Here is a 13,716-nt window from a genome sequence, read left to right as displayed (position 1 = left end):
TTTTAAAGCAAGCATTTTTATGCATGCTGTTTATTTCCTTAAGAGGTTACCCAGTATTCTGTGCTGAATGACCACAATGCAATGAATTCATCTTCCTCAGTTTCATCTTGTCATACTGCTACAGGGATTCATCAATGATTCTTTGTACCAGCTTAGAATTTTTATTGTTTTTTTTTTTTAAATTGAAGACTAGCAGAAGTAGTTTTGCTATGGCTATTTTTGCTAGTTCTTCCCTTTCTAAAAAATCTGTGTCCTATCTAGTCTAAGCCTTTGGCTGAACCAGAAGTTAAGGAAGGGTTGTAAATATGGACACCATGCTAAATAGAAGTTAATGACACAAACTTATTTCTTAAAATACATCTAATTGCAAATGAATCTCAAAACTAAGACTGCAAGACAGATGAAGTATTGTTTCAATTGCAGGTATAGAAGACATCACCTTCTCTTACACCTTTACATGAATCTGTCTTATTTAGACCTCAGTAACAGTGCCATATGCCAGCTGGTCTGTTACACAGACAAAAATATTTTCAGTGAGCACAAGAAACAGATCTGCACATTGAAAACTGGCCTTGTACCTTGGGGCTAAAGGACAATGGAAGACATTGAACATTGCCAAGATTTGTAAACAGATGCCTTTTAACTTTGTCAGTCTCTCAAATTCAGAGCTAAATGTATAGAATAATCAGTTACAGGTAAAAGTTAAGCTTAAAAAAAAATATCTATTTGTTAAAATGTGGAATTAATAAACCAAGTTACCAGTTCCATCAGCATTTTCATCACTTCTTCTGTAACAAGGTTCTTCGAATAATCCAGTAAGATATCCCCATGATTAGTATTCAGGGTCAAGCTATTAAAATAAACAGGTTGTTTAATTGCACGTTCCTGAAGTGACTGTTTTTAAGCAAGACAATGATAACTCCTCTACAGGTTACAAAATAATTGGAATTATTATATTATAAATAATTATACAAAGTTAGTAAAGATAACCTGAGGGACTGATTTGCCCCACAAGTTCCATAAAATGACTTGCTAGTGTGTAGTTGTAGTTGAAGAGCATGGCTTTCAACAAGCTAAGTTATAGCTTCCACTTTCTGCTTGTGAAAGTCCAAATACAATGAAGTATATTTAACACGCAATTGGACAATCACATTCTGTTTTCACTGAGCCACTGCCATTCTCTAGCAATAATTAGCTTTTTCCTAATATATCATAGGTAAAAAGCTTACCACATTGTTTTGCTGCTAAAAAATTAACCTGTCTTCCTACAGGTCTTTTCAACAAATATAGTCATTCTTTTATATGGAGACATGAACAGAAACGGTAGTCCAACAGATATCAAGTGAGCCCCTTTGTATTTACCAGCCTTGTATCTACATGAGAAGTTCTACAGTCCATCTAGTCCTTTACAGCACCGCTTTCTACCTATTTCTTCTTTGCACTAATTTACAGCCAAATATATGTGCTTACTCTAACCTGAAGAACTGAAGTCCTGCAAGTAATTCAGCGGGCCTCCTATAAAAGCACAGACAGCCTTTTATATGTTACTCTCACTTTTGCTCCACACGCGCAAGCCACAGGAAATTGCATGCATCTAAATTCTCAGAGTTTCCGTGTTGTTCTTATCTCCCCTGCTTTTTCTTTCCCAATACTTGAGCACAGAAATATGCAGTTATTTTAGTGACCACATATGCCAGAGACTTTGCAGGGACAAACCGTGGCATAATTGCTGTTCCAAACAGACATAATATGGCAGAGCAGGCAAGTTCTGCAAAGAAAGAATGGAGCTGAACTTGCAATAACAGTAATAACCACTAAGGGCTAGACATTTGGATGGTTTCATTAACTTGAGAAAAACACAGTAACGCATCCTTTTTCTGGTCTTAAAACACAAGAGACACTAAATAAGGAAAGGAAGGTGTCTTCAAGCACAATCTTAGAAAAGTGTTTCTTTTATAGGTGAGAACACAAGGCAAGTAAGGAAAACCAGCATCAATACTGTTAACCACCCATCTCTTCAGTGGGCTGCAAACCGTAATCCTGAAACCCTGACCATCCAGTGCAAGGATATCTGAAATACAGCTGGCTAAGGGAAGAACTGCTACCTCTCACCTGCCAAATTTGCTATTTAATGATACAGTACGGAAGAAAAATAAGAACAAATCCTGCAAGTCTTTCTATTTGAGATTTGATGCAATTTAGAGACAGGTCTCAGATTTGAACACATTTTACTAATGATACAGCAAGGCCATTAGTATACTAATACATCTACAGTTTAGAGCAGTAGAATCTTATCTTTCTATATTAAGCTGTAGTATGAGGATTTTAAGTCTTTCCCAGCGTTCTACTCCATGAACATGAAATCCTTAATCTTTTCTTTATGTTTACCTGACTCCTACAATTCACTGTTATTTTACTTACATGAATAAAACCCAATCTCACTAGACCTAGAAGACAAAGCATCCCATGAAATTCTGGCTGGATTCAAATCACTACTGATTTGAAGAAACTGCAGAAAGATGGCATCCCAAGACATTTCATGCAAAAAAGCAAGCAATGACTACCAAATCTAACTTCCCCACACACAAGGTGAACATGCAGCATGCAATGTAATCTCATCCTAAACCCTTACACCAAGATCCACCCTTTATTTAAACAGAAGCCCCAAACCCTGCAGCTCAGTTGCATTCTGCTACGCCACCCATTCTGCAGTGCAGCAGCTAATGGTAGCGCTACCCAGGTGGAACAAGAGACTTGTCACGTAAGCCACATTCACATTTAAGTGATGCAGCCCTTCGGAAGGTCACCTGCAGCATCTCAGATTGATTTTATCTCCCATCTAAGCACAAACTAAAGAAGCTGCATGCAACCCCTACATGTATCATTACACATGGATTCCCTGGTGGTATGTTTTCCATTTAGATTGGAGGCTCTTTCTGATCCTTCATAATGGACAAGCTAACTAGCAGGAGTGTAATACTAGTGCTTTTTATCTTGCGCCAGCTATTTGCATCAAGGTATCTATAATCAGCATCCAGGTGTCTATTATCTGCATCATATCAGTTATAACCCTTCAAGACTAGTCAAGTTTTTCTGCTGAACAAGCCATGTTGTTAAGACCCACTGTTCCTACAAGACCTTACATTTGGGTGGCAAAGAAAGCCAAAGCGTACCCTACAGGTTTGACTACACGCCCAATCAGGAAATCAGGATATATAAATTGTGAGGAAGAAAAAAGGACAAAATGGAGAAAGGATCTTCTACCTATATTCTGTAGGACACAGTGAGTGTAAGGTTCTTATAATAGACACTTGTGGTCAAAGATGAGATAGATTAAAAGTTATTCACACCAGTCTGAAGTTTCTCCAGAACCAGTATCAGGAAGCACTTTTGTATGGGTATAGGTTTCTCTTTTCCTCCTAGAGGAAGGCAGACAGTCAATGATTTTATAATAGCTAGCAGAACTAAGTGAGAGGTATTCATAAAGATTAATTTAGCACGAGGAGAGAAGTGCAAACTACAGAGGACCTTGTGGCCAAACCTCCAGACTGCTTAGGCTTTCAACGCATGTTAACCACCATCATCCTGCTGATCTGGCTCATAAAGTGGCAACCAGCAAGAAGTATACCAGCAGATCTGTCAAACTAACCCAGGCTGTCAGTTCTGCAATTGTATTTTGCTATGAGAAAGTTCTCCTGGTAGTCCAGAATGCATAGATTTATCAGGAAACAGGACTGAAATAATGAAAATAAAGCATTAAGATAGATTAAGTAAACTTAAAACACTTAGACTGTTTCCTATCCTTATAGGCAGCACAAAAGGACATTAAGCTGGGCAGCCATCTGAAACAGATAACCTTCACTAAGAATGTTTCACAAAAAAAAATAATCAGATAAACACATTCTAGGAGACACACTGACCACTTTCAGCATGAAAAAGACATGTTAGAGATGAGTATGTGCCTGAAACAATAGCTGTCAAATATCTTCTCCTTGGTTACGGCACACAGTGACAGTGTAACACTCAAAGTCTGTTACACATTGACAAGAGCAATTAAATACAGACTGAGATTGAGAGTCTACTTTACGGTTAAAGTAGCTTGGATAATATCAAAGTGACAGCCAATGAGATTAAGATGCAGTTCTGTCCCCAATAAGAGTACTTGCTTAAGCCATTCAGGAAAGAACCTTATAAGAAACCTCTTGATTATACTTTTTGATTTATTTAGCTAGTTTGCTGCAGCTTTCTTTTGTTCCAAGGATATTACCAAATTCAGCCTCTTGGGATATACTGGAGATAAGGAGAAGCTGCAACCAGAACTAGCTCTATGAGAGAAGAGCTAGTAGATTTGTATAAGGTAATATTAATAAAGTTATTTAACAGTATAAAAAGTCCTGCTAGAAGAGCCAGATGAAGTCAATACTCTGAAAAATTAGCATACCTTTTCCATCAATGCAAATGTCATTTTAGCTCTTGTACACTGGTATGCAGGACTTCATGTGTGATGCTTAATTACAATTTAAGAAGTACCTAATCAGCTCAAGAGGAAAGAAAAGTCACTTTACCTAGGACGCAAATGGAAAGTTTCATACATAGAATCATCTAGGTTGGAACAGCCCTTTCAGATCATTGAGTCCAATCATCAAAGAGGGTTGGATGACATGCAACAAGTCATCTCAACACTGGAGAACCGAAGGTAATAATACCTGTATTACCCGGGCTCACTTTAAGACTCAAGTCAGGGATGCACCTGCATGGCGTTAGAGCTCTCAAATCACTGGTAGAGCCCAACAATGCAACCACACACACAACTTCTCGGCACCATCTCCAGTGTACAGAAAACGTCAGCGCCGCTTCACAGGATGAAACTGCTGAACACCATCACACCGCTCCCCCGTCCTACTTCCTCCTGCAGCCAGAGACATGCTGCAACGCATTCACTGTAACGTGCGTGAGGGAAGGGAGGGCGAAACCTGCTGAACACCCCCCACCCCGCGTTCCCCATTTCGGGGCAGGGGTAGGGGTAGGCACGGCCGTGCTGCCGACAGGTCTGGGCGCACGGCTCCTCGCGATCTTATCGTGACTAAGCACGGCGGGTGCGAGAGACTGAGAAAGGCGGGACCCACAATGCCGCTGTGCGAGCGGCAGCCCGGCGCTGTGCTTCCCGGCACGTACCCTGCTGCAAGGATGAGTCAAGGACAAGCGGGCAGGGCCGCCCCGCTCGGGGGCTGCCGAGGCGTCCCCCCGCCCCGCCCGGGGCCCGCCATCGCCCTCCCACCGGTCGGCGCGGCTCCGGCCGCCCTTCCCCCGGTCCCGTCCCCCTTCTCCCGCAGGCCGGCGGGAGCGTCCCTTGCCTGCGCGGTGCCGTCTCCCGCTGGGCCCCGCTGCCCCTTCACACCGGGAGGAGGGAGCGGGAGCTCCGCGGAAAACGCCAGGGCTCCGCCGTGAGGCCGCATCCCGCCCGCCCGCGGCGAGGCCCACCTGGGCGAAGGGCGGGAGGGGGCTCCGCACAGCCCCGGGCCTCACAGGCGGGAGCGCCCGGCGGCTTGAGGGCCCGGCGGGCCGCGGCGGTGGGCAGGAGCGGCTGCCGCCCCGCTCGGCCGCGGGGGGAAGGGGGGCGGGGGCCACCCCTGCCTTACCTGAACTTCTGGAAGCGATCCTTGTCGGCCTCGAAGAGCTGCCGCAGGACGAGCTTGGAGGAGTTCGCCTTGTGCCACTCCACCAGCTTCTTGAAACGGGGGTCGCCGGAGAGCGCCATGTTAGCGGGCAGGGAGGGCTGAGGCGAACGCGGGCTGAGGCGCGGAAGCGAGCACGGCGAGCGGAGCTACCGCCGCCGCCGTCTCCGCTTTTATAGCGGCGAGCTCGGCCTCCTGCCGCCGGCCCCGCCCCGGCCTCCCCCCACCTCTGCGGGCCGCCCCGCCGGGATTCCCTAGCTGCCGTGCGGGCGAAAGGGGGCCCAGGGCTCCGCCCGCCGGTCCCTCTGAGCGGGGCGGGCAGCGCTGGTGGCCCTTGGTGCGAGGCAGTGGGGATCTGCCGCGCTGGCCGCCCCGCTCAGCCGCCGCGGTGGCTTCAGGGCGCGGCGCGTAGAGGGAGTTGACCTGGTTAAAACCAACGTCGCTTCCCTGGGGTCATTTTTAACCCGTGGCGGCCCCACGGCGCGGCGGGGCAAGGCGAGGCCCGGGGAGCGCGGTGAGGGAAGCGCCGCCGACGCTGTGGGCCCGGCAGCAGGCCTTGGGCACATCCCTGTGGCTCTCAGCGCTCGCCCGGCAACAACGCCGCCCCGACACCTGTGCTGGACCTCCCCAAAAGGGTGCCCACTTGTTTTTGCCACCATTATCTACCCGCTACTTCAGATCGGCCCCGCACGACATGCCGGCTGCCCCGGGAACCTCGCCGGGCCCGGGCATTGCGTAAGGAGCTTACGGGCCTGAGGCGGGGCCGGGCGGGGGCGGCAGGCCGGGGCAGGCCCGCGGGCAGCTGCGCCGTTCTTCGGGGCAAAAAAAAAAAGCTGTTGTGGGCATAAAGCAGAAATGTTGTTTCAACACGGGCGTATACGGGAGTATGTCAAATTCCAGAGATTCCTCTCGGCGGTTTAGGTGAATAAATCTCAGTGAAGTCGTATTCTAAGCACCTAAGCCCCTTCATGGATCTGGGCCTGAATCAGAGTCACAGAGCGTGAACTGGACTCAGATCGCTAAAATCACAGCCTGAGTCTCAAGCAGCAAAATGAGCGGGTTTGGGTTGGTTTGTTTTTTTTTTTTTTTTTTTTTTCTGCAAAGCAAACCCCATTCTTAATTGATCCTTAATTATAATCACAAATGTGTACCTCTGGTATAGTGATAATAGACTGTTCAAAGAAGGTCATTCCTTACCTCACACTTGCTTGTTTCTAAGGTTTGCTTTTTCAGACTTAAAATAACTGTTAAATAGGCCAAAATCTTTTTCTTCAGCAAAATAAATCACTTTATACGCTTTCAGGTGTTTTTTTTTTTTTACATTTTTAGAGGCTGCTCTCATCTGTGCCAATCACAGGTTTGGGCAATTTCCCCAAGGCAAAGCTGCTTCTCGCACGCTGCCTGAATCTACCTGACCACCCATCAGTGCGTGGGTTCCCTGCGGACCTTCCTGTAAGGAAGGAAAATGAAGCAACAAGTAACAATTGGACTATGGAGTTGATCCCACAAAGAAGCACACAAGTGCCCAATAAGTCTTTAAGAATCACTTAGGTCACCGTGCACACTGCCATGTAAACTTGACACGTTTTCCTTCCTTTCCAACGCGTTCGGGAAAAAACCCTCAATAATTGTAGACTCCTGTTCATAGCCATGCGGTAACCCAGGATGTAAAGTTCTTTGGCCTAATAAATATCTCCTATTAGTCATAGGGAGAGAACAAATATCCTTTTTAAAATGTTAACCTTACTGATAGCGTTTGATAGTCAGCCATGAAATTCTCCTGACTCACCTGTTTGATTTTTCTCAAATCAGGGCAAATGGGATTTCACTGAAGTAGCCTCATCACATCGCAGCCAAATCCAGGGATCCCTTACATACATTTTTCTCGCGTTTCTCTCCTGCTATCAGCAGTAGTCATTGTTCTCAGAGCACCTTCCCCTCTTTCTACTAACTAGCCTCAAGCCGAAGGTCTGCCATGTATATAAATTTACATTCGCTTCTCTTGCAGGTCCTCCCAGCTATCCTGTTGTTTTCTTAAATGGTGGTGATGTCTCAATTTTGCTTCTACTTTTCCACTTCTATTGTTTCAAAATTGACAATTCCCCTGTCCTGCCTTTCACCGCAAAACTTGGGCATTATTGAGGTATTACACTCTTCACATTCAGGATTTCACTGCCTCTTGTTACTCGACCTGCTAAAATGTCTTTCTTAAATCCTCATTCATTACTATAGTTCTCTTTTTTTCACCTCACTTTTCCACTTCCTTTCCAAACTGCCAAACCACAGTATAGCTCTGTAGCTTCTTACTGCTCTGATCACGGAGCAATTGTGAATCTTGTAATTGTTCTTTTCCTTTTCATATGAAATTTGAATCCCATGTTCTTATGCAGCACAACTGCTCAACTGTACCTCAGTCCAAGCTTCAACACAGTTCTCTTCAATTTTGTTTCCCCTTCTCTGTCTTTTTTTTATCACAGTCCTTGCACTATTTGGATTGTCTCCAAATCCTCCAGGTCTTAAACCTTGGAGATCTTCCAGTTTATCCGACCCAAACCCAAAGTCTGCAGGATTTTGTTGGCTTCATATCCCAAATCTACAGGTATTCTTCTCATACTTTATTGTACCTGTGCAAGAATGCATAGGCTCAGGTAATCAATAATGTAATCAATAATGTATTAATTCTAGTTCTTAGTATGGACAAACTGTAACATCTCTGTCTTGCTACCAATTCCGCTTTCTGGAATGCCAATTTTGTTACCCATAACTAATATGCTTGCTGCTCACATAATATAAATTCCATTTGCTTTCCTTTGTAATACTCTATTCTAAGATTTTGAGATGTTCTCTCTCATTTAATGAACCTTAAAGTTTATAAATTATCTGCCATTCATATTTCCTTTTCTTAGACCTCCTCCTTTCTACTTCCTTTCTTCTTTCCCAGGATATACACACCTCAGAGAGTTCTAGAGTTCAAACTGCTCCTGCAGCAGACTATGCAAATTTTATGACATATAAGAAAGATATCCAGGCCAAGGTCCTAATTCTAATCTTTAAAGACCACAGGATAAGGTTTGTAGCTCTTCCAGGAGTTGCTTGTCTCTCCATAAGCTGTGTAACAGCTGACCACTACAGGGACAGAACGGCCTTGTCTTCATTGAAAAGACCAATTGATTTCATTGTAGAGGGCAGGAGGAGGATTTGGACCTGGGAGGTTCAGCAGTTGAGACAGCTGTTTCTCTGACAGCTGATAGCTGTCATACCAATTTCCCTCAAGATTAATTTTAAGGCTGCTCTAATGTAGATGGAAGCAATAATGTAGAGTCAAGACAAAATCTTAAAGTAATGGAAGACAGATAGCGTGAACATAGCGGTGATTCAGCTCTTACAAAATAACCGGCTGAAATACATTCCCATTCCAAAAAGGCCAAAGGCTATCATAGCGAGGGATGCTACCCTTTGGGGCTGAGAAAGGGCATTTTAATAAAGGATATTCTGTAATTGATGGAGATCAATTTTGTGACCTATAGGGTACAATGGTGGATTTACCATTTTACAAATGCCAGCCTCTATTAACAACAGCTGCACAATGACCTACTTATAAAAAAGACAAGTGAAAATTCCATTTTGGAAGACAGCTGCATAGAAATTAATATTTCCAAATGAATGTGTAGAGCCTAAATACTACTGCCTCAGGCACTTATGGCAGAAAGGTTAAGTGGCACGTTTAATAGATAATCTCTATGATTAATTTATCAGAAAGAACCAAGTGGCTAATTTCCCCTAATTGAAATTTTCTGGCATGATAAAAAATTTTCATATATAATTCCATTTCCATTTATATTCATTGTATTAACTTATTTTATTATATGAAAGCAAACAAAACCACAGTCTTGAATCCTGCTTTCATTTTCCGCTAATGGAACAAAATACTTGGGTGGCTGCAGAGAAAGTAGTAGAATGCATTCTTCTGAGGACTGATGGTAAGAAATGGGACCAGACTTTCAAATCCCGTCCCACGTTTCAAACACAAAACAGGAGCCGGATTTGCAGAGTGTCTCAGAGCCATCAGCTTTTGGTTTTAGCAGTGGGAGAAATCCAATCGCACACTCACTACAGTGAATTGGGTGGAATAGGGGTCACTCAGATCAGCAAAGATCAGCAAAGAAACTCGTACGTTTCATGAGATTGGAGGAGGCTTCAGGAAAAAAAGCACGTAGCAATCTGAGGTCAGGACTGACTGTGTCAATGTACTAATTCTGAAATATTTGACCTGATTTTGAGCTGATCATCTATACCTACATTTTTAAGTATTTCTATAAATTTAAGTGCCCTAAATTTTTAAGAAAGGGATGGCTTGCAAGGAGAAGTAGTATTTTTACTCAGACTGTGATAGATACAAACTCTTCAGATCTGGCACAGAGTGAGCAAACCATGCTAAGGATAGACAGGAAGAAATTGCTCTGACTTTAACTTTGCTAGGTAAATCAGTTAAACAATTTGGGGGCGGGGGGGGAGAGTACCTGGAACCTGCAACAGTGGAGAAAACTTGCAAGGGGAGAAGTAATAGAACTCACATAGAACAGAGAACAGGAGTTACCCTTTTCCTTTGGGCCACGAGGTAGTGTGTGTGGAGAACATCAATGTATTGTAAAATCAATGTCTCCATTGTATTAATGTTTTTTTCTGTCCTGTCATTTTTATTCCTGGGCTTGTCTTTTCAGAATACTTTTTAAGTCTTTCTTGATGGTCAGGACAGCAATCACAGGTGGCAATTACTTTGTTTAAGGCTCCCACTGCTAATTATTTCTATGTTTTATCGCTTGTCTATTGGAATTAATTTCTGTATGTAGTAATTGTTTGGTTGTAGTAATTGCATGGTTCACATAGTCCTCATAAGGACTTTTGGTTCATTAGATAAAGTTTTGGAATGTGCATGTTTAGGAAACATGGACATTGATGGATCTTGTGCAGAGGTATCAGATCTTGATTCCACTGTACAGATGCTTGGCACTCCTGAAACTTGCTGCAGAGCATCTTGGCTTGGCAGTGCTGAAAAAGTGAACCTCTACATGGTTCTCTGAGGGTTTCCTAATGAGTCGCTGGAACTGAACTCCACACTCCTGATTCCAGGTCTTGCGCCATATCTTTTGTAGTAAAAAGTATTGCCGTTGATTAGATTTATGATATGCAAACACTTCTTGGTTAGAAAGTAGAACTGTGGTTTTAATGTTTTTTATCTGTCGCAGGTTTTACAGGTTTTAAAACTCATGCAGAGAAATTTTGCAGATTCCACTCCCTTCTCTTTCCCCCTCAGAGGGGCAGGGAGGGTTCTTAAATATTGCTGCCTGATCATCACAGACTTTGCCTTGGGTAGTAGCTTGAAATGTGGAAGAGGGTCTGAAGAACCTGGGCCAGAGCTGGGAGCCAGAGGGCCCCTGTCCTGTCCTGTCCAGCCAGTTCCCCAGCAATGCAGCAGGACAGGGCAAATGCCCTGCCAAGGACGCACAGCCTTTTGGAAGCACAAAACAGTAATAATCTACAGCAAGTCAGCGTGGCAGTTCATTGTCCAAGGCTTTGGAGCAGCTCTTCTGCAGCTTTGCCAAGCAGTTACCAACAGATGGCAATACTGCACTGAGAATTTGGGATCTGCATGCGGTCCTATGGACTTCCCCCTGACCTCACCAGAGAATTGCAAAATGCACTACTCCTCTCGTAATGATGTCACACAAACATAATCGTTCTGAAAAAAACATTATGAACATCACTTGTTTTAATGATTATAGACAGGGGCAGTGCTTTTGAATGCCATCAGTGGAGGCCCATCTCCAATTGAAGGTTATGGGAAATTCAGTAGTTTCACTAAACAACATTTTTCATCAACATTTTTGAAAGATGTCACCCTTAAAATACTAGAGATTTGCCCAAAGCACCGACTTCTTTTTTTCTATACATGTAAAACTCAAGTTTCAAAAGTTCGAAGTTATATTTTTTTTAATAAGGCATCTTTCTCCTTTTAGGGAAATAGTTGTGTGGTCTAAAACCCCTGGAACACAGGCTTCCTAAGAACATAAATTGTACTATGGTGGGAAAAAAAATTCCGATTATGTCAGAAGCATGGTCCACAATAGAGATATTTTCTGTAAGTTTCTTATTATTACAGATAGCTTTTCATCTATGAAAAATGGAGCCAGGGTATAAATGAGCATTAAGCCACCACATTTTAATTACTCGGCATTCTAAAATGGGTAATGGCAATAAGAGTTTAAAACACAGGTAGGAAACAAGCTAACTTTTCTCAGAGACACAAAAATTGTCAAACTAGAGCTTTTTTATATTAGAATTATATTCGCAATTTTACTAAGTAAAATAATAGTTCCTGTGATTTAACATACTTATTACTGATCTGGAAAAAAAGCAAAGATCTGAAAAGCGAGCAGCAAAATCTGTAGATGACAGACTATTTATATTAAGGTTAGAGAGGACTAGAAAGAATTTCAAAAGACCCAACTAGACAACATCACATAGGCAGACTGATGGTGAGCAAAGCTCAATTTTGATAACTACAAAGTATTGTGCTATGGAATGGAAGAACAGGAGTTATATGATTCACAGCATTCTAAAAAAGTGTATCAGCTTAGAAAACTGACTGAGGTCACGTTTAGCTGTGGTCGAAACAAATAAACAAAATGTTGGGATGCATAAGAAGAGTGATAATGAGTAAGTTGAAGAATGTTAGAGAAATCAGTATTGACATCTTCATCTGGAAGAAAGTGTAATGATAGGGGCTGCGAAGGCCTCAATAAAGGATACTGCAAAGCTAGATGAAATTAAAAGAAGGATGAGAAGAATGACCTGGGCCAGATAAAAGGCAAACTGAAAGATGTTTGGTTTTTACCCTTAAAATGAATCAGGCCTGAAATGTTGGACCTTTAATGGTTGGACTTGATGATCTTAAATGTCCCTTCCAACCTCAACAATTCTATGATTCTATGATTCTGTGACTGTGATTAAAAAACCCCGTGAAAATTACAGAATATTACAGAAAAGATTTTAAACTTCAGCTCTTGCTGTCTTGTAACAGGAAAACAAGAGGAAATTTGTTGTGAGATGCTAAAATAATAAAATAGTATAAGCATGTAATTATATTACAGAACTTATTGTTAAGGGAAATCAAGACCAACAATTTCACAAGATTCAAAAAGAGTTTCAGTGGTTAAATTGTTACCAGCAATACTTGAAAATAGGTATTTCTTTGAGGAAGAAATTGTGGGAAGTATATGAGAATGCCATGCTTCAGGGTTTTAACATTCAAAACGGATTTAAGATTAGGTTGATATCTAATATGTACAGCAGATTATTCATTACCTATGGGTCTTCTACACCTTCCTCCAAATCATCTGCTAATGGCTTCTGTTGGTAACAAGACATTAGGCTAAACGTCTATCAGCTGAACAATTCCTATACCTACACCACCCAGAATTTCTGTTGTGAGTCATATTCTGCAGTGATCACATTCTTTAATTATACTGAAATCACAAATAGATTTCAGCAAGCCTGTGCAGAGATGCATTTCGATAGACCTAACAGTGGCTTCCTAATTTGCACAGTATTTACCCTAGTTATAGCAGGCAACTTTCTGGGAAAAAAAAAAAAAAAAAAAAAGAAGCGATGCAAACCTTTACCTTCCTGCAGAATAGCCAACAGGGTCTCTGTTCTTTCCTTGAATATGCAACTGCTTCAAATCCTTAAGAACACTGCCTGGCTTCTTAGCTGTCATATTCGGGCTCCCAAGCATCCAACACAAAGCTTCAGGCTGCATTAACATCCTTCTTTGGGTACAACTGAAGTTGTTCGCAGTTTCTCTGAAAATTGTTCCTGCTCCTTTTGGGCTAACTACATGGAAGATCCATAAGCGGTTAACATCTCTGTAAATACCTGACAGGGAATACACATGGAAGAGAACCCCCATCTCATCCTTTTTAAAGAACCTACTATTTCCATGCTTCAGTTATCAGCCCACAAAATGACTGTAATGGTAACA

General features: G+C 42.6%; 1 protein-coding gene across 2 annotated transcripts in view; it reads right to left on the bottom strand.

Moving 5' to 3' along the window:
* GPI (glucose-6-phosphate isomerase) overlaps nt 1-13,600 on the bottom strand; it is a 32,400-nt gene extending 18,800 nt beyond the window's left edge. Inside the window, exons 1-2 of one of the 2 annotated variants that reach the window (XM_082489315.1) lie at nt 13,358-13,600; nt 760-850 (exon numbers count right to left, since the gene is read on the bottom strand). In XM_082489315.1, coding sequence (XP_082345441.1) covers nt 760-850; nt 13,358-13,500 — 234 coding nt within the window. In that variant the 5' untranslated portion in view covers nt 13,501-13,600. Of the gene's footprint in view, nt 1-759; nt 851-5,639; nt 5,822-13,357 lie in introns of those variants that run through there. The other variant, XM_082489316.1, reaches the window with a different exon arrangement.
* Nucleotides 13,601-13,716: the final 116 nt, after the last annotated feature.

This window comes from Vanellus vanellus (assembly GCF_965231255.1).
Source record: "Vanellus vanellus genome assembly, chromosome: 12".
NCBI lineage: Eukaryota > Metazoa > Chordata > Aves > Charadriiformes > Charadriidae > Vanellus > Vanellus vanellus.
The sequence above is the reverse complement of the archived record's forward strand: the minus strand, read 5'-3'. Positions and strand labels throughout refer to the sequence as shown.